A 20,893-nucleotide genomic window follows, 5' to 3' on the forward strand; every position below is an offset into this window, starting at 1 on the left:
AGGGTAGGCCTGGGTTTGACTGGCATGCCTGAGCCCACCATAGGAACTCCTGTTTTAAGCATGGTATTAGTGGGATTTCTGTTTCTAGACTGTGTCTGTGTTGGGACCATAAATTCTTTAGGTACCACTGTAGTTTCCTCATATGTAGTCTGGCAAATGGGACCAAGATTATGCATGATGCCATGAAGCCCAAGGCCTGCAGAACTTTTCTTGCTGTTAACTTGTTCAGTTTTGTTAGTGCCAAGAAGTAAAGAGGAAGTTCTTTTGTTTTTCTGTAGTCAGGAATGCCATTTGTTGTACTGTGTCCAATTCCGCCCAAGAATGTCCTTGTTTGGGATGGTATCAGCCTTGACTTTGTAAATTGACTGTGTATCCCAGTCCTTGTAGCAAGTAAATGACCCTTTGTAAATCTGTTGTCAGCTTGCTTTTGTTTTCCCTTGTAGCAGGCAGTCGTCCAGGTATGGGTAAATTTGAATTCTGTAGTCTGCAATGGGCGATTACTGATGCCAGGCATTTTGTGAATACTCTGAGCGCAGTAGATAAGCCAAAGGGCAATGCTGAGAATTGATAGTGCTCTGATCCTGCAAGAAATCTGAGGTATCTTCTGCAGATTGGTCTAATGGGGACGTGCAGGTATGCCTCCTTGAGATCTAGAGTTACCAGCCAAGACTCCTTGCCCAGCATGGGAAGAAGTTGCTGTAGGGTCAGCATTTTGAATTTTGGGACAATGATGTATGTATTTAAGGTGGACAGGTCGAGAATTGGTCTCCAACTTTTTCCTTTCTTGGAACTAGGAATAGTCTGGAGTAGAACCCCTTTCCTTGTTCTGCTGTTGGCACTCTTTCCACAGCTCTCATGTTTGCTAACTCCATTATCTGGCGTAGAGCCTCTGTTTTTGATTTGGAGGTAGATTTGGCATTCCTCTTTTGACTGGTAAAGTGTGGAAGTGAAACCGTAACCTTGATCTATGGTTTGTAAAATCCACTTGTCTTTTGTTATGTAGTGCCAGTTCTTTGAAAATAAGGTTAACTTTCCGCCTAGAGGAGCTGCTATTTGTTCCCTGGTAGGCGGATTTAGGATTAAGTCACTGTGGTTGTGCTGATGTAGTGGCAGTGGCTGTGTCTGTGCCTCTGTTGTTACCTTGCCACTGTCGCCCTCTGTAGGCACCTCCTCTGGATTGGTTTCTGCCTCTGGAACGCCTATTCCTGCCCCTTTGAAATTTTGTGAGTCAGGAAAGGACCAATTTTGGCAGGCCAGTTCCTGCTAAACCTTGGGGTTGAACCTGCAAGAAATCTTTAACAGTTTGAACAGATTTTGCCTTTTCTTCCATTTTCTTCATAACCTGCTGGGCAGGTGTACCAAACAAACTTGTCTTGTCCATAGGAGCATCTAGCAACTTAGCTTTAACATGATCCGGTAAAGCTTGTTCCTTTAGCCATGCATGCCTTCTTATCACTGTGCCTGTCATGGCTGATCTAAATGAAGCCTCCAGTGCATCATAGCCACATTTTAAGGAATGGTTGCTAACCTGTTGTATGTTATTTACCATCTCTAATACATATTTCTTATCAAGAGATTCATCAGTGGTTAGTTTTTAGTTAACTGATCAAGCATAAACTCTTGGTATTGTATCATGTGAAACTGACAGTTTAAGGCTCTAGCTGAGAGAGTAGCTGAAGTGTAGACCTTTTTACCCATCTGTCTAGTGACCTTGCTTCCCTTCCAGAAGGAATAGGGTTTTAGCTGTGGTCGCGGCTACTGCCTTGGGACCCTGGGATATAGTTTCTGGGTCTGCAAGTGGGGCCTTGTAAAGGTGGTGATGAGTATCTGGCACCCTGTAAAATCTGTCTGGTTTGGCAGGGGCTGGGGTAAAGAATCTGGAGCGGAGCAAACATCATTGAAAGCATCATCCACCACAGAGAGAACAGGAGGTATAGCTAAGGGCCTGTGCTGTGGGAGGTGCAGAAAGGTCCTAAGTCTTTTCTGGAGTCTGAAAATCCTGTTGCTGCCATTGGAACTGTTCTCGCATGGCATGCAAGGTTTCCCCAAAGGAGAATTCTTCTGGTGGGGAAGCAGCTGGAATGGATTCTTCAGCATCAGAATCTTCAAAATTGGAGAAGGGAGCCTCAGGCTGGTCAGTTATGTCTGATTCATCAGCAGAATCATCAGAAGACACTGGCTCAGGGGGCTCTGCCCTAGGTCTCTTCTCTGGGGGCTGAGAGGCCCTGTCTGGGTGAGATTGAGTTCCTCTAATTAAAGAAATTAAATCTTCTGCCAAAGAAAGCATTTGAGAACTAGAAGAGGGCCTGGATGTGGGGGGTTTAACAGGCACTGTTTTAGTAGTCTTGGCTGCTTTAGTTCTGGCGAAGGCCTTAATGGACATGGCAGCTGGAGGCCTAGCAGCACCACGTGCTGGGGTAGAGACATCCAAGGGGATGGTGTCTGATAAGTCAACCACCGTAGTGGGTAAAATTTCTGAGGTCGATTCAAGAGTTGTAGCAGGGGCCTCAGTTGTAAGAATAGGTTCAGCTGTACTTTGAGCAGTTTTCTCGGTTTCGCCGAAACCGAGACACCGCGTTTGCTTTACCGTGGTTTCAGCCGAACCGCGGACCGCGAAAGTGTCGGTCTTTATCTTTGCTTTTGGGGGTAGTCGGAGGATCCGACGGCATAATGTACGCAAAAATCAGAACCGAAAAACTGTTCTGCAAACTCCGACCGGCCGCTCGGCCGGTTGAAAGAGGCACAGGCGAACAGGCTGCTACGCCGTGGGCTGGGCCTAAACAAGGCAGACAGTAAGAGGGAAATCTTTATGAGGTATTTGTTTCCCACAGGTTAAACAATTGTTAACTTTTCTGACATCGGCTGAGGCAAGAAAGAGTCCCCAACGGGTACTTAGCTTTAGAAGTCTTCAAGCAGTATTCGTAGAAGTAATCTCTGGATCCGACCGACCGCACTTAACAGCTTCTGCTTCGGGCGCCACGCGGCAAGAAAGACTGAGGAAAATGGCGTCGGTTGATGCTTTATACCCAAGACCAACAGAGATGACGTCGGGTGGAGTGCGACATCAGCCGAAGCCGGACCCGGACTTTGGAATCCGGCCGACTGCAGGGCTGCCTGACGATAGGACAACCCACTTGTTATGACTGCAGATGCATCCATGAAGGACATCAGGGCCATATAATAACTACAAGAATGTAATTACAAGTTAATGTAGTTTTAGCATCAATATTTTTTCCACTTATTTTTAAGCACAGCACTATTAAATATATCAGAATGCACTGGAGGAATAAGAGCAACAGCACATATTGAAAAAAGCTCCATATGAAAAACATATTTTATCAGTAATATTAGGAGTCTACTTGCTTTTGCTGCAGCCAGACTGACAAATAAACAAGCTGCCAATCACACTATTTCACCGCCCCATCCGAATGGGAAAGTAAACAAACTTACAAAGGCAATTTGCAGGCTACACATCTCTGCACCCACTCATGGGCAGACTTTGCCCTAACACTATCAGTTACTAAGTATGTCACCTCCATGGTTCTGTAAACTCAGGGAAGAAGGAAATTGCTTAAGTCCATTTTTTGTAAACTGGTGAACCTTCACAGGTGGTATATTTACAGATCAGACTTGTGGGAACAAAGTGACCACATCAAGAAGGCGTAAAAGGCACATATACCTGCAGAAAGCATAACATAAGGACTGCATTACTTGCACCAATGTAATGGCCTACTGGGTGGCAGTAAAAATTTGTGGTAGAGCTGGAGTGCTACATTTAGCTTTGGTCAGATGAAGTAAATTCAATTCCTGTCATATTTACATTGTACAGGAGCAAAGCCCTGAATGTAGCTCAGATAACCCAGAGTCATCTAGTGACCCATGAACTACAGAAACCAGATAGGAGGGTGGGAATGAATGCCCACCATCCAACACAGTGTAAAGGGAGACAGGCCAGTCATCTTCAACATTGACACCCAATGCAGTCTAGGCATTTGCTACAGCTGGCACAAGAGCCAAAATGTGCTCGTCTACCAGCTCCACTGATGTAGATGGATAAATTCCAAAGGCCCAGGTGGCCTGGGCTTGATTAGAAACTTAGGTGACTGACTAAATAGATAGTAGAGGATTGATGTACCCATGCAGGAGGTGGGGGGCAGAAGCAGGGTACTACTGCCATGAAATGCCCTAGTCCCCTTGGATGAGGACTAGGATATAAAATATGCATTCTGGGGGAAATTTCCCTCATCAAGCCCCCTTAAGCACCCCAAAAAGTTACATCCAAGATCCCCTACAAGAGACCCAAACTCCCCATAAAAAAAGGGCAGGCTTCTTTTTAAATTTTGGTTTCTAGATATGGATGAAAAGGCACCATAAACGCCAATTACACATTTAATACTATCACTACTAGGCAATCACGCTGAAACTCTGACCCACATATATGCAGGTCATACTAGTGGCAGAAAGACTGGGAATAGTCTTTACTGGAATTAGAGAGACGTAGCACTTACCTGGCCACTGGGGAATTCTACACGCTTTTGAGGGAAGTTTCTCCGTTTGGCAGTGCTGTGTTTCACATGAATTACTTGAGGTGTCCTGCTTTCCAATCAACTCCACCAGACTTGGGTTCTGGCCTGGGTGGCTAGAGTGGGATGGTCAGCAGCCACAATAATGGTTAGGGTTCTAGCAGACAGAGATGATTTCAAAGTGACAGGAAGAACACCTTCAGATACTTTTTGGATTCCACCATGAAATGCAGCTCAGCAGGTGATGACCTGTAACAGCTGCAAGACATGGATGAATGTGGCAATAGGAAATTTTCAGAGGGCAAGTTCTGAAGAAGAGGCAAAGATTATTCATATTAAACTGAAAATGAATGCTTCAGTGGATGACACTGAATTACTACACTCAATAAGCTCCATTCTGCAGTGGGAAAGGAAGCTGCGAGGACATCATACAGGCATCTCATAATTTTGCTTAATCATTTTGTGAATGAAGTGATGACATCTTTAGTAGACACTGGGTGAGTACTACTTTAAAATTCTGAGTGCAGGAGGTGGATAGCTACAGGAGTGGAAGTGAACTGTACACTTGGACTTCAATAACAGCAGACATATTTTGCTTTCCCCTCTGAACATCCTCAATTGACCATCAACTGCTGGACAATCCTCCATGGCTTCTATCTACTCATTTGTCTAGTACCCACACACACACACAGGGTTTGCTGCTGACAGGAGGTAATACATAGAAGAGATGCACGACACAGTTATGACACCTCCCTTGGCTGAATCTGTCACTGGTTAATTGGGAAGGGGAAGTACAGAGTTGCACTGAGGAGGTGAAGTGAAGCTAGTATATCTGCAATGCCATATATCCCATCTTGCACCAGGGCTTTTAGCTTTAATTACTATCTCCCACTGATGTGCATGGCTAATGTCATTCCATAGACATGTAATGACCCGTTGCTACGAAAGAAATGCTCTCACCTACATGGAGACACATCCCTCATTTGCTCAGCCACCTCCAGCAGCAACAGCTCTGACCCCATTATGGTCCAAGTATCACTACTAAGGCTCATGACCCCACACCCTCCCAATGAAAGAGAAGGGCAGGCACGTCTCTTTATTCCTACTGACAGTACTGGGACTGAGGGGAGAGCTGGCAGTCCCACTTCGACAATGTGGTGTGACTTTTTTTTTACAGCATACTGATGTACACACATGCTTGAGGTACCGGTAACTGGAGCGATCACAGTACATCACATTCCAGGAGTAATGTTATCTGCTGATCATGTGTTCACTGTGAAAAGATTTACTTATCAGAAGTGTCAGCTTAACAATCAGAAGATATGACAGCATTCTGGCACCACCACAAACAGGGCAATATTTGGTATCAACTGTTGTATCAGAGGGGAAAAGAGCAAGAATGAATGCTGGCAACATCCACCAGCATACAGTGGCTGCTACACTCAGATGCAAACAGAAAACAAAGCCTGACATTCAGGGCCAGGGAGGGGTGCACAGTATCTATGCTCATTCCAACTATGTTCCATGCTTTTCCAAATATGAAGAAAATCTGAGCCACCCAGAAAGAACAGTCACTGAAATTTACATGCTTCTTTTGATCTTTCAGTTTTAGTTATTTATATATTTACTTGTATATACTTGCAGACCCGCATGCTCAATGGCTTCCTCTACCTAATTAAGTCATTCATTCCTCTATTAAGGACAGAGGCATCTGGCCCATTTGTTGCCCGTTGTAGATGAGAGTCTGGTTCTAGGGAGTTGATCAGTTTGCTAACCTGTGAACTGTCCTATTACACCCTGTTGGCCATTTTCATGCACCGCAACTGCTGCTTCCTGGGATGTGCATGTGAGCTACTGTGCATGCAGTCTGACCCCTACTCACTGTGGGCATTCTAGGTTCCTGAAGCAAGGGCACACTAGATATCACACTTCATGCAATTTTTGTGCACGTAGAAGTGAGGTCCTCAAAGAAACATCTGCCCTTCTCCCATATTATTGAAACTGAAGTCCTCCAAAAGAGAAGGAGGAAAACATAACCTCTTGTCATTCCAACTCTCCACCAGGAAATAAATGCAATGAAGTTCAGACATGGCTTGCATCCATCCACCTTGGAACATTCCATGTACAAAGGCAAGGCAAGGGAATCTATCATCCTTGTGAAAAAAGTGCCCAAATTTGCACCTTAAGTACATAAAATAAATAGTACATTTGAAAGGTCACCTTGGAACTAGGAGTAAAGCCTGCACTCGATTCTCTCAATGACAGGGTATCTTGCACAGAGGGAGATACTACCACTTGTTCTGAAGAGTCTGAGTCATCAACTTCAGGATTACCAACATCAGTCTGGCTAATGGTGGTAGAGGGGGGCCAACAGTGGGCCAAGTACATTCTTTACAAAAGCAGAAATGAGTGTTGGGAAGGTGATACAGCAATGGCTGCATCCAACATCAGGGCCAGTTTTAAAGCTGATGAAGCGGATGGATTGACTTATCCATTGGATCATCTTGAAGCAATCTGACATCAACCTGATCAGGAAGGAATGGGTCCAATGCTGGTGATACCGATGAAAGCATATTCAATACCATAGCACCTGCCAATACAGAAGCATGCTGGTCTCGAAAGGAAAACCCAAAGATCCTTGACCTGGGAGAGAGCCAGAAAAGGCTACAGGTGCCAGCAAGTTCAATAAAGCTCTCCATGAAACTGAAGATGAAGTGAACACTTGGACTATCCAAAGAAACATACTAGCTGCCTAAGAAAGGTCCTACTGAAACTAGCTTTCAACAAACAGAAAAAGAAAATCCAAAAGAGAAATTATAAGCATTTCTCCCCGGGCCTCTGCTGAAAATTGGCTTCGTTCCAAGTCAGACCTTCCCTGTAAACAAATGTTAAATAAATAAAAGGCCAGCAGGGGGAGCATTTTAGGTGCACAAAAAGGAAAACGTAGCACAAAGGGTGAAATTACCTTAAGGATAAAGGTGCCTAACCAACAATGAAACACTCTGTACCCAAAGCAGTGGGGAAGAAAGGCAGCAAGCTGTACTTAGGAACTCAGCAACTGACAATACGAAAAAGGAAAATATGACTTTTTTTCACTTAACCAGATAAAGCAGCTAGGGAGCTGCGAGTCTCTTTAGTGGCAGCACAGAAAATGAAAAATGGAGGATGGAGAATTTTATTAGAAAAAAAAGTCCAAGACCATGACACAGTAGGAAAGTATTTTTACTTCCAATAAGTAAAGGTATTGGAATTGACTATTTATGGATTTACTGCTTTATGACTACAAGCCGCCATTAGAGAGTTAGGTTTCACTTTACTTTTTTCATAGAAATAAGATACTTGAAGCAGAACTTTTAAGAATTTCACTTCATAAAAGTTCAACATAACATTATTTTAATAATTTATTTTTTCAGGTATCTGCTATATTAATCAACAGACTTTGAAAGGCATACCATACCTGGGGGCCTGTGAAAGTTAATCAGAGAAAAGTGAAAAAATATTACCAAGGCTCCAATCAGAAATAAATTACTTATCTTGTCCATAGACTGAAACAGGGCCATATAATAACTACAAGAATGTAATTACAAGTTAATGTAGTTTTAGCATCAATATTTCTTCACTTATTTTTAAGCACAGCACTATTAAATATATCAGAATGCACTGAAGGAATAAGAGCAACAGCACATATTGAAAAAAGCTCCATATGAAAAACATATTTTATCAGTAATATTAGGAGCCCACGGTTTCTTTTGCTGCAGCCAGACAGACAAATAAACAAGCTGCCAATCACACTATTTCACCGCCCCATCCGAATGGGAAAGTAAACAAACTTACAAAGGCAATTTGCAGTGGGTAGCTGAAGTACACATCTCTGCACTCCACCATGGCAGACTTTGCCCTAACACTATCAGTTACTAAGTATGTCACCTCCATGGTTTTGTAAACTCAGGGAAGAAGGAAATTGCTTAAGTCCATTTTTTGTAAATTGGTGAACCTTCACAGGTGGTATATTTACAGATCAGACTTGTGGGAACAAAGTGACCACATCAAGAAGGCGTAAAAGGCACATATACCTGCAGAAAGCATAACAGATAAGGACTGCATTACTTGCACCAATGTAATGGCCTACTGGGTGGCAGTAAAAATTTGTGGTAGAGCTGGAGTGCTGCATTTAGCTTTGGTCAGATGAAGTAAATCCAATTCCTGTCATATTTACATTGTACAGGAGCAAAGCCCTGAATGTAGCTCAGATAAGGCAGAGTCATCTAGTGACCCATGAACTACAGAAACCAGATAGGAGGGTGGGAATGAATGCCCACCATCCAACACAGTGAAAAGGGAGACAGGCCAGTCATCTTCAACACTGACACCCAATGCAGTCTAGGCATTTGCTACAGCTGGCACAAGAGCCAATCAGTGAGCCAGTTTGCTATCCATCTGGTAACATATGGATTGATGCCAAGTTGAGAGAGTTTATCTATTTTGCCCAATTGGGGAATAGTGTCAAAGGCTTTGGTCAGGTCAAGGTAGGCAGTGTGCACAGTCTTCCCCGAGTCCATGGCTTTGGTGACTGTCTAAAAGAAGTCGACTAAACTTAGCAGACATGACCTCCCCTTGATGAAACCAAACTGTATGGGATTGAGTGTTTGAAGGCTGCCAATGTCCTTGTTAATGAGCGATAATCCGTTCCATGGCTTTGCAGATCAGGCTAGTTAGGCTGATGAGTCTATAATGTCCCGGATCAGTGAACGCTCCACTTTTGTGCAAAAGGATGACAGTGGCTGTCATCCACTCAGCTGGGACAAAGACAGTACTCAGGCTTTGGTTGAATAGGGTGCCTAATGGTGCTGCAAGTTCCTGGCTGAGTTCACATAGGATGCAGCCTGGGATGTTATCGGATCCCATGGAGGCTGCATTTTTTGCATTTGAGAGAGCAGTGATTACCTGTTCCCTAGATATAAGGGGAAGGGGGCAGGTACTGGGTATGTCCTGATTTACTGATGGGGGGACAGAGGGGTGAAGTTTTTGCTGAATCTGTTAGCCAGCAAGTTTGCTACATCTATGGCATTTGTATATGTGGTGTCCTTGACCACCAGTTCTGAACAGATCTGGGTGCTTCCTATGAGGTTGCGGACATATGTGAAGAAGGCCTTATGACTGTCTCTAGTAGATGTGGCCAATTTGGCTGTGAAGTTTGCTTTGGAGGATTTCACTAGTGGTTTTATTTGCTTGTTCAGGCTAAGGAGACATTGCTTCCAATTGGGCACCTGCTCCTTCTTGGTCTTGGAAAGCAAATTTTCCCTTTTGGTATACAGTTTATTTATTGCAGATGTCCACCAGACAGGTTTACTCTTCCTTCTGGAGGATGATTTAGTTCTGTCAGGTATTCCTGATTCCATGCATCTATATAAATGCTCATATAGTGCTTTGGTGTAGTTCTGGATATTGGTGCCAGTTCATACAGAGGAGGAGGGGGCTATGAAGCTGTTTATACCATCCCTCAGGAGGCTGTAATAAGCGTTGGAGAAGTTTTTATGTTTGCTCTTGGCTAGAGGGGGGCTTGGGGTGATGGTGACTTCGAAAGTGACCACTTTATGGTCACATCTTACCAGGAAGGATGCTGCAGTGGTTACTCATCTTGGTTAATAACCAAGTCCAAGATATTATCACCTCGTGTGTTTGAATTAAGTGTTATTCTAAGCCTCTTAGTTTTGGTTTAAGCACTGGGGCTTTAGGCCCACCCCTTAGCTCTCCCTGGTCCTTCTCCCTCAGATGTTCCATGGCATTTGCACTGACAAAAATCAAGAAATCTCTGGGCATTTGTGTTCTGGCATGAGTAGTTTTTCCAATCAATGTTTGGGAAATTAAAGTCACCCAGGATCAAGGTAAAGGGTTGAATCTTGATAGATTCAAACAGGTCCAGATAGGAGGATTGGACATCTTGAATCAGATATGGGAGCCAGTAGATAGCTATGATTTGAATAAGGGTCTTTGTCAATGGTTAACTGCACCTGAAGTGTCTCCTGTGCATCATACTACTTGACCAGCCTGAAGGTGTGTATGCCTTTAATGTACATTGAAACTCCACCTCCCTTTGGTTTTACTGCCCACAGTTTGGGGTCTGAACGTATGATAGGATGAGAGTAACCTGGTAAGGCTGGGGTGCTGTCCGCAGCTTTGAACCAGGTTTCTGTGACTGCACAGATATCAGCATTGTCCAGGTTTAAGAATGTTTGCAATGAGTGAAGTTTCATGTTGAGACTACTTGTGTTTAGCAGCATGACCTTTAATTTATGTTTTGTTGAAAATATTTATGTTGGTAGTTTTAACCTCATCACTTTTCCTAAAAAAAGGACTATGGGGAGGCGACAGCCTTTGCCAGAAGCCTGAAGCCCGAAGCCCAGGTGAAACAGATGCAGGCCATCTCTGGCAAACCATCGTGGTCTGTCTATCATATCTTTCCATGCTGTCAGGTACTGGATCCCCCCTGGTATGTCACCAGAAACTAAGTCAATTGTTAAAGTCAATCATTTTCTGTTTGTATTGAGGCATCATCTGAGTGACGACAGAATGCTGCTTAAGGCTAGGGACATACCTGCCTGGGACACTATCAGTGAGCTCAATCATGTCTCTCTCCATACAGTCCAGTGAGGTATGTTTCAAGTCATTCACGCCAGCATGGACTATGACAAAGTCATAACAGTACCTACTGTTGAGAGACTTGAGTGCGTATGTATTATGGCGGATTCTGGCACGTGACAGACAACTAACTGTGACTTTCTCCTTATCCAGCCTGGTGAGAGGCACATCTGTGTCTTACAATGGAGTCCCCTATGACTAATATGTTTGGTTTATGGGGAAGCCTTAGTGGCTGGGAGACACACGTGTGTGGACTATGGGTGGTATGTGGTGTGGAGGGCTGTAGAGATCGTGTGTGTTTTTGCCTCTGAGGTCTCCTTTGTTTAGATGCATTTATGTTGAGGACCTCTGCATATGTGGGTGTGTGTTGGGTAGATGTGGGTGGTGTTTGAGGTGTCGTGATTGTGTTGACAACCTTTCTGGTGCCAGATATACTGGCTTGAGAGGGAGAGAACATGGACTCTAGGTTTTTAATGTAATTGCATCTCTCACAAATGGTGTTCCTAGGTGGTAGTAGTAGATGGTTGTCTGTGTACATGAGGCAGTTGCTACACTGTCTCAGGATGCCCATATCAACCAGATTGGCAGAAGAAACTGTAGGAAATTGTCCATCTATATTTGTCAATCTGAGGGAGAAGGACCAGGGAGAGCTAAGGGGTGGGCCTAAAGCCCCAGTGCTTAAACCAAAACTAAGAGGCTTAGAATAACACTTAATTCAAACAGGCTATAAACAAGCAGTAATAAATGCAACAGAAAAGATGCAGTTGAACGCTTTAGAGAACAAGCAGCAAGTAGCAGGAAAAAGCAAGATGAAGTAACAAGAGTAGTAGGAAGAAACACAAATATAAGCAGCTGAATAAAGTGTCTTTTTTTGTTTTATTTTTTATTTATTTATTTTTATAAAGTGGAAAGGGTGAGAGCAGAAACAGAAGATAATTCAAGGTTAAGGGACTAAGGGGTTTGGCCTTCCCAAATGATCTCTGTATTAGGCAGAATGAGCTAATGAGATGGGACTGGGAGGAGTATCCCAGACCAAATTTACAGTAGGGGCGGGCAACTGCAAAAGCCACCTACTTTAAGAACACAAAAGCAGTTGGGTGGGAGAAACAAATTTCAGCACAGATCAGAAAACAAAATATGGCCAGCAAATATATAAATGCAGACACAGATAAGACAGCCAAGTAAATAATTCAGTCAAGCAAAAATAGACAGTGCAGAACACTGAACAGCTGAAGTGCAAAAAATATACTTATCAGCTCTATATTTCCAGATTGTCTGAGAAGCACTCTCAGTCAGGCACAAGGACATTCTAGCAGAGATGCAGAAATTCACATAAAGGTAATATTCTTATACCAGCAAGATAAATGCCAAGCTTTGAGACAATCAGATAACACAAACTCTGCTTGACCAGATTTTCCACCCTTGAGTAAATTTACTACAAACTCTCTGAGAAATAAAAATTTCAGCACAGATCAGAAAACAGAATTCGGCCAGCAAATATATAAATGCAGACACAGATAAGTAAATAATTCAATCAAACAAAAATAAAGACAGTGCAGAACACTGAACAGTTAAAGTGCAAACAAATATACTTATCAGCTCAATATTTCCAGATTGTTTAAGAAGCACTCTCATGTCAGGTACAAGGAAATTCTAGCAATGAAGTTATCATGTTTCTTAAAATTATGCCTCTTCTAGTTATTCTTGCACACCATGACTTCAGTTACACATTTGCAACATGTATGCTCTACATAAAATTCCATACAGATGCAAGATGTATATATTTCCACTTTTCTATTAAGCAGAATGACTACATCATTAAGTAAACTCTTTTTATGACCCTATTTCCAAGGTTAAGGCTATAACTTACTTGACTTGAAAGGCACAAGATGCTATCATTATAATGAGCATGACGTAGAAAATGGGATACTGTAGCTGCATGTTACCCTTTACCGAAACAGTAATCATCCCCGAAACAGCCTTTACTGAAATAACAGTCATTGAAGCTGAAACAGACAAAAAAGCATTAATTACCACTTTTATATGACTTCATCTTCATGTTTATGAAATCTGCACATAAACTGATAAAAATATGGAGTAAAGTTATTATCACAACAAATCCTGCATTATTGTCTCATACTTTGATCAAAATCTGCCCAAGAAGAAAAAATGTCAAGAATAAACATGAATTTCTGCCAAGCTCTGAAACTAAAAAAAAAAAAACAAAAAAAAAAAAAATGCTCAGTAGATGGATTCAAAATCCTTTACTTCACTTTATAAGCAACAGTACAGTTGTGTAAGACCTTATCATAACAGTAGATGCCCGACTGATCACTGTTGCAGTATTACTCACTGATGAGATATCCTTCTAAAGACAGATGTACAACCAACCTAAATACCAAAGCCTGGACACCTTCCTTGTGAACCATATGTTTGGCATATGACCTAAGTCCGAGTATCTGATGTTACAAAAGATGTATATATGCAAATTATTCAGGAATTTCTTGTCCTAGACCAAGCCACAGAAGCAAAAGCAGAGGCAACTATTTATACATACATATGTACATGTTCAAAAGGAGAGTGGGAAGCAATTGCCTACTTCAGCCTGGAACAGAAGAATAAAGCCACTGGGGGGAAAGCAGGATGGGATGTAATATCTGTTATGGTAAGTACTGCATTATGTCCTTCCTTGGATCACTGTTGTAGTATTACTAACAGCTGGAAGATTCCCAAAACTGTCTAAATAGAAAGGGAGGAGGATAAAGGAGCAGAGCTATGGTCTACCATTCTATGAAGAACAGATCTAGCAAAACCACTGATGCTCTGGAGAAAGCATCAATCGTGTAATGCTTGGTAAAAGTGTGGCTTTAAGACCAGACAGCTGTTTCTAGGATAGATCTTGTATCTAGACTTTTGAAGATGGCCCCCATAGGAGGGAACTGCTTTTATGGAATGGGCTTTAACTACACCAGGGAGCTATTTTCCATGAAAATAATAACAGAAAGTAGCAGCCTTACAAACAGTTTGCTTAGACACTAGGAAGCCTAGCTTTTTTTTTTTTAAAACAAGAACAAAGAATGGATAATATTTTCTAAGATCCTTGTTTTTATCAAGATCAAATCTGAGTTATCTGTGAACATCCAGAGTGCAAAAGTCCTTCTTTACTCTGAGGAGATGGGGGGGGGGGTACAAATGTTAATGGACTGACTCAGGAAGGCCTCATTGTTCACCTTAGAAATAAAAGGTAGGATAGTTCTAAGGGTTACTCTGTCCTTGCAGAAAATGAGAAAAGATGGAGAGGCCATTAATGCCTGCTGTTCTGACACCCTCCTTGCTGAAGTCAGAGCTACCTCCAAAACAGTTTTTCAAGTACAAAACCTAAAAAACAAAGAGGATGTAGCAGGTTCAAAGTAGCTAGGGTGAGATTTTCTAAGACATAATTTAGATCCCAAGGAGGAGGGCTAGCTTTTCTTGGAGGTCTAATGTGTAAGTGGCTTTTAACAACTGTTTGGCCTCAAACTGGGAGGAGAATGGTGGATCTAAAAGCATGCAGGCAGAGGTGTCTAACAAATCGATAGCAAAAAACACCAATCCAGAATTGAACAGCCTACACAAATAAGAAGGTATGTTTGGGATACTCATTTGATAAGGTCCTGATTATTCTTGTGGCACCAAATACAAAATATTTTGGAAATGTAAGATTTCCTTGTTGCAGGTATTCTAGCCTCCTGTAGAACCTGCAGCATGACCTCTGGAAACTGTACTTGAATGTAATTGAAAGTCTATCACCTAAACAGTTAAATTTAGAGTTTGGAGATTTGGCTGAATTAGACAGCCCTTGTATAGTGTGAGCAAGTCATTTCTTTGAGGTAAATTGTGATGACTGCCCTTGGCCAGGTAAAAGAGAAGGGGAGGGGTCCAGTGCAGTCTGGACCAAAAGGTAGTCCCCGGAATGAGTTTTGGCTCATCCTTGATATTGAGAAGGACTTTAGGAATGGGGGGGGGGGTGCACTGGACCTTGGGCTAGCAACCTGAGCCGATAAAACTTGTAGCTGCTACAGAAATAATAAGTGCTGAACAGTGCTCATTGCCTGATGTACCACATGATGCGTAAATGGGAAAAAGAGAAAGGGGGGGGTGCATAAAGAAATGTCACCTTCCATAAGGTAGACATGGCCTCTGTCTTCAATCCTTCCAGGCATAGAACCCTGGAGAACAACCTATTCAGGGTAGAGGCAAAAAGATCTACTTGGGAAGTATACTGCAAATGTTAAATATCCAGGAAGACCTCCCAGCTTAACATCCATTTGTATAGGTCTGCTTTGTATCTGCTCAAAACATCTGCCATTGAATTAATCTCTGAGGAGATGCAGACTGCATGAAAGAAGACACTATATTGTATGGAAATGTCCTAAGCTATCCTGGTTAGCCTGCAGAGGTAATTAAACTTTATGCCTCCTTGTTTATATTCCACATAACTGTGGTGTATGTACAGACTCTGGGAAAACTTGAGGGTCCAAAGGTGGTTCAAGAATTGAACTAGTAAAATAACAGCGTTTATTTCTTTAACATTTACAGTGCAATGAAAAAGTATTTGCCCCCTTCCTGATTTCTTATTTCTTTGCATGTTTGTCATACTTAAATATTTCAAATCATCAAACAAATTTAAATATTAGACAAAGATAACCCAAGTAAACAGAAAATGCAGTTTTTAAGTGATGATTTTATTTATTATTAAGGAAAAAAAAACTATCCAAATCTACATGGTCCTTTGTGAAAAAGTAATTTCCCCCCATGTTAAATCATGAAATAACTGTGGTTAATCACATTTTTGGGAAAGCTTGAGTTCAATTTCACTAGCCACACCCAGGCCTGATTACTGCCAGACCTGTTGAATCAAGAGATCACTTAAACAGAACCTGTCAAACAAAGTGAAGTAGGCCAAAAGATCCCAGAAAGGAAGATATCATGCCACGATCTAAAGAAATTCCAGAATAGATGAGAAGCAAAGTAATTGACATCTTATCAGTCTGGGAAAGGTTAAAAAGCCATTTCTAAAGTTTTGGGACTCCAGCAAACCACGGTGAGTCATTATCCACAAATGGAGAAAACATGGAACAGTGGTGAACCTTCCCAGGAGTGGCCGGCCTACAAAACTTACCTCAAGAGTGCAGCGACGACTCATCCAAGAGGTCACAAAACAACCCAGAACAACATCTAGAGAACTGCAGGCCTCACTTGCCTCAGTTAAGGTCAGTGTTCATGACTCAACCATAAGAAAGAGACTGGGCAAAAATGGCATGCAAGGCAGAGTTCCAAGGTGAACACCACTGCTGACCAAAAGGGACATAAAGGCTCGTCTCACGTTTGCCAAAAAACATCTTGATGATCCCTAAGTCTTTTGGGAAAATATTCTGTGGACTGATGAAACAAAAGTTGAACTTTTTGGGAGACGTGCATCCCGTTACATCTGGTGTAAAAGTAACACAGCATTTCAGAACTAGAACATCATGCCAACAGTCAAACATGGTGGTGGTAGTGTGATGATCTGGGGCTGCTTTGCTGCTTCTGGACCTGGATGACTTGCTGTGATTGATGGAACCATGAATTCTGCTCGCTACCAAAAAATCCTGAAGGAAAATAAGCGGCCATCAGTTTGTGACCTCAAGTTGAAGCGCACGTGGCTTCTGCAGCAGGACAATGATCCAAAACACACCAGCAAGTCCACCTCTGAATGGCTTAAAAAAAACCAAAATGAAGGTTTTGGAGTGGCCTAGTCAAAGTCCGGACTTGAATCCAATTGAGATGCTGTGGCATGACCTTAAAAAGGCGGTTCATGCTCGGAAACCCTCCAATATGGCTGAATTAAAACAATTCTGCAAAGAAAAGTGGGCAAAAATTCCTCAACAGCAATGTGAAAGACTCATTGCCAGTTATCACAAACGATTGCAGTTGTTGCTGCTAAGGGTGGCTCATATTAGCTTTAGGGGCAATTACTTTTTCACTTAGCGCCATGTAGGTTTGGATATTTTTTCCTTAATAAATAAAATCATCACTTAAAAACTGCATTTTGTGTTTACTTGTGTTATCTTTTTCTAATAGTTAAATTTGTTTGGTGATCTGAGACATTTAAGTGTGAAAGACATGCAAAGAAATAAGAAATCAACAAGGTGGCAAATACTTTTTCATTGCACTGTATATGGTCCTTGCTGTCTCTGGTTGACTAAACACCATGGACCTTTGTGTTCTTGCCAGTGCACTGATGGATGTCACGTTTCTCATTCACCCCTCCTCAGTTCCTTCAGCTTTCCAAGTCATTGAATCTCTCTGAAAAAAGAGATTCTTGTTCAGTTGAACTTTCCCCAGTTTTCAAAGGAGAAAAAAGTTCCAAAATGGAATTGTTAGAAGTAGTGTATGGGTGTAGTATATGGTGTGTGAAATTCTGTGAACTAGGTCAGGCAAAAACAAACCACAAACTCTTGCAAGGTATAATGAAAGTCTTTGTACAAGACACCTCTGAGATTACAGAGAATTTACTTAATTTGCATAAGTATTATCTAAAAATTACAGTTTAAGCAAGGAACTATACTCAGAAGATTAGTTGAGTAGAGCATAGAAACCAGAAAATCATGAAGACTTGCTAGAATAAGAATTTGAAATTATTTAGATAATACAATCCTGGTTCTGTGATACACAGGATAAAACACTGACTGCAACCCACATGAACCAAGATCAAAGGGTCTAATAAGATTTTCCTGAATACTCTCAACGATCATGCCCCAGTGTGTACTATAAGGGTCAACTGAAACCCTGCACCATGACGAATAAAGGAAACAAAAACTTACGCTTCAAAGAGATAAAACCTGGAAAGAATGGTAAAAAATAAAATGCTCAATACAATTCAGAACTTTAGGTGTGTTTGCAACCTTATAAAAAACACATCAGTCTAGACAAACAAACCTATTTCACCAGCATACAATTAAAGTATAAAAAATCCACATCTATTCTGGTCATCTCTAAATAAATTATTACATCTTGGGCAAACTACCACACCCTCCTCATCAGCTAATTATTCTACCAACTCAGTTCTTGCACAGTTCAATGTCTTCTTTATAAAGACAGCACTGTCCCTCATTAACAGTAATCACACATCTCCTCTAGCTCCCACCCAACCCTGTCCTAACAAATCACAAACATTCAGTTTTATTCCTGTGTCGATTTTGGCTATACAAAAACTCCTACTGAAGTTACAACCAGCCTCCTTGGCCACTGATCAACTCCCAAATCACAAGCTAAAATGGCTGCTGATGGTAAAACTTTCCCTGTCTCCCTCCTGATAAACAGGTCTATATCTGAAAAGTCCTTTAATTTGGAAAAAAAGATCCTACATTATGCCATTACACAAAGGTGGCAATTGTACAGAGTTCAACAACAGACCAACTGCAATCCTAACCACTCTCTCAAAAATCTTCAAGAAGTGCATCCATATATAACTTATACAATACCTCAACACAAATAACTCTACAAAACTCAACATGGATTCAGACCCTACCCTAGAAAAATAACTAATCTTCTTAATTTTACCCATACTATCAAGCAGCACAGGAATAAAGGCAAACTAGTATCAAGCCTTTTAGATTTATCTGAAACTTTTGACACTATACCCCACCAGTATCTTCTGTCTGTGCTCTCCTCTACAAGTCTTTCTTACTCCTTCCTTTCTCAGTTTTTTAGCTACCTAACAGGCAGCAAGCAGTTAAATGGCAACAGAGCCTCCCATTCTTTTAGCCATTTACTGTTGCTGTCCCCCCATTGGGTTCTATATTAGGACTACTACTTTTCAACATTTTCATAAACAAGCTGCATACTGCCACCCAGCATGCTAGTGCAGTTTAATATGCTGATGACTCCACCCTTACATGCGCAGCCCATCTATAGCCACAGTGCAGAAGATCACTCAAAACTCTTTCTGAAGTTAAATCTTGGCTAAAAACTTTTAACTGACTTTTTAATCTCAACAAAGCAAAACTGATGCTCTTCAGTTATCAAGAACACCCCAACCAAGACCAATCTTTCAAAATGACTTCATCTAATAGTAAAATTGAGATAGTAACTCAGACCACGCTATTAAGCATCATAATTAATGACAGTCTCAAATTTGACTACCATACACTGCAAATTATTAAAAAATATATCAGAAACTGCTCCCTCTGTAGGAAAACATTAGCCTCAACTACTTACTTCCATCACTCGTATATGCTACCCTTATCCTCACAAACTTAAATGTTGCACAGAAATCCAAACTCTCCTCCTGCTACAACAAAGTAGCTAAATTTGTTGCCAAATTTACATATAGATCACATCATTACAAGACCCTAAAACAACTAAATTGGCTTGAATTACTAACTTACAAAGTAATTACTGTACATAATCTTATTCATGTCCAGCATTAAAAGATTTTCTACAGCGCTACTCTCTCAGTAGGGTACTACATTCAAGCAAATAATTCTTTGTCATAAGTCAAACAACTCAGCTGGTGACTCACTGTATTCTCACCTTCTCTAAACTCTGGAATGTCATCCCAACAGAACTAAAACAGACTGAACAACTCTCCAGTTTATGCCTTTGTTAGACAACATTTCAACCATTCCTGGTTATGTTCATGCTCCTCACTTGGTTGAAACTTCGCTCATCTTCAGCTCTTACTGCTCTTCCCATTTATCCTTCACGTTCTTTTCCTTAACCCAACAACATCTATCATCTCTCTATGTTAACAATTCAGTCTAACCACGCACTGCTCTACCATATGTAATTATTTTCTCACATTCCACCTACTTCACCATCAATAACAAGCCCTTATCTGCATTACATCTGGAAGTCATCCTCTACAATGACACTAATTGCTATGCAAAATCTTATCTTTCTTACTTAACTCCTCTATTATACTTGCATCATACTACATATTTCTCTAACTCTAATACAATATTATCTCTCCCCACTAACCCCCTTTTCCTAGCTTGAATGCATCAAATCCCATATTTCACTTTGTATACATTTTTCTAACCCCTGTCCTGTCATAACAGACAGCCCATCTGCCTGTTTTGCATACATACATCTGTCTGGAATGCAATATACTTTGTACACTGTAAACTGAGATGTACAATCTGCAGAATGTCTGTCAAAGATAGTTTTCCTTTACTGCAGTGCACTTCCAGAATTACTAATTCTGCATACCAGTTTTACTACTGTAAATGTACTTCTTGTTTATTATATGTGGTGAATATTTTTCTGCTGGTTTCCTGCCCGAAAACTGATGGGTGGGTATTTCCAGTATGGAGTACTGACAGAAGTTTTCATGGTTTCCCACTGTTTACAATAAGTTAGTACACAAAAATGTTATAGTGAAAATAAAGAACTGCAAACCACGTGGGAGAAAATCTAAGAAAATGTAGGGTTAAAATGCTAACAACTTCTTAAGAGAAATGCAGAACTACACAAACACAAGGCAGGGAAATAATTAAATCATAAATGTTCCAGTTGTTCTGGGTTTGGATCATAAAATCAAAGTTTAATTCAACAGACACAGTAAAAACAGATGGAGAGTAAAGGGCAAGATTACAATTCTGAGAGATTAAAAATATTTATAAACATGTAAACTAAACAGCATTGGAGATATTACGAAAAGGCGACCAGTAAATTATTCTTTGTAAATTATATTGTGAATGTGCATG

The 20,893-nt window shown here is 41.2% G+C and overlaps 1 protein-coding gene across 1 annotated transcript in view; it reads right to left on the minus strand.

The window, feature by feature from the left end:
• Window positions 1-20,893, minus strand: part of NIPAL2 (NIPA like domain containing 2) — a 1,611,812-nt gene that overhangs the window by 453,597 nt on the left and 1,137,322 nt on the right. The window contains exon 7 of the mRNA XM_044065637.1: window positions 13,033-13,168. Within this exon, the coding sequence (XP_043921572.1) occupies window positions 13,033-13,168 (136 nt within the window). The remainder of the gene's footprint in view (window positions 1-13,032; window positions 13,169-20,893) is intronic.

This window comes from Protopterus annectens, chromosome 3.part0 (assembly GCF_019279795.1).
Source record: "Protopterus annectens isolate FY-2018-M chromosome 3.part0, PAN1.0, whole genome shotgun sequence".
NCBI lineage: Eukaryota > Metazoa > Chordata > Ceratodontiformes > Protopteridae > Protopterus > Protopterus annectens.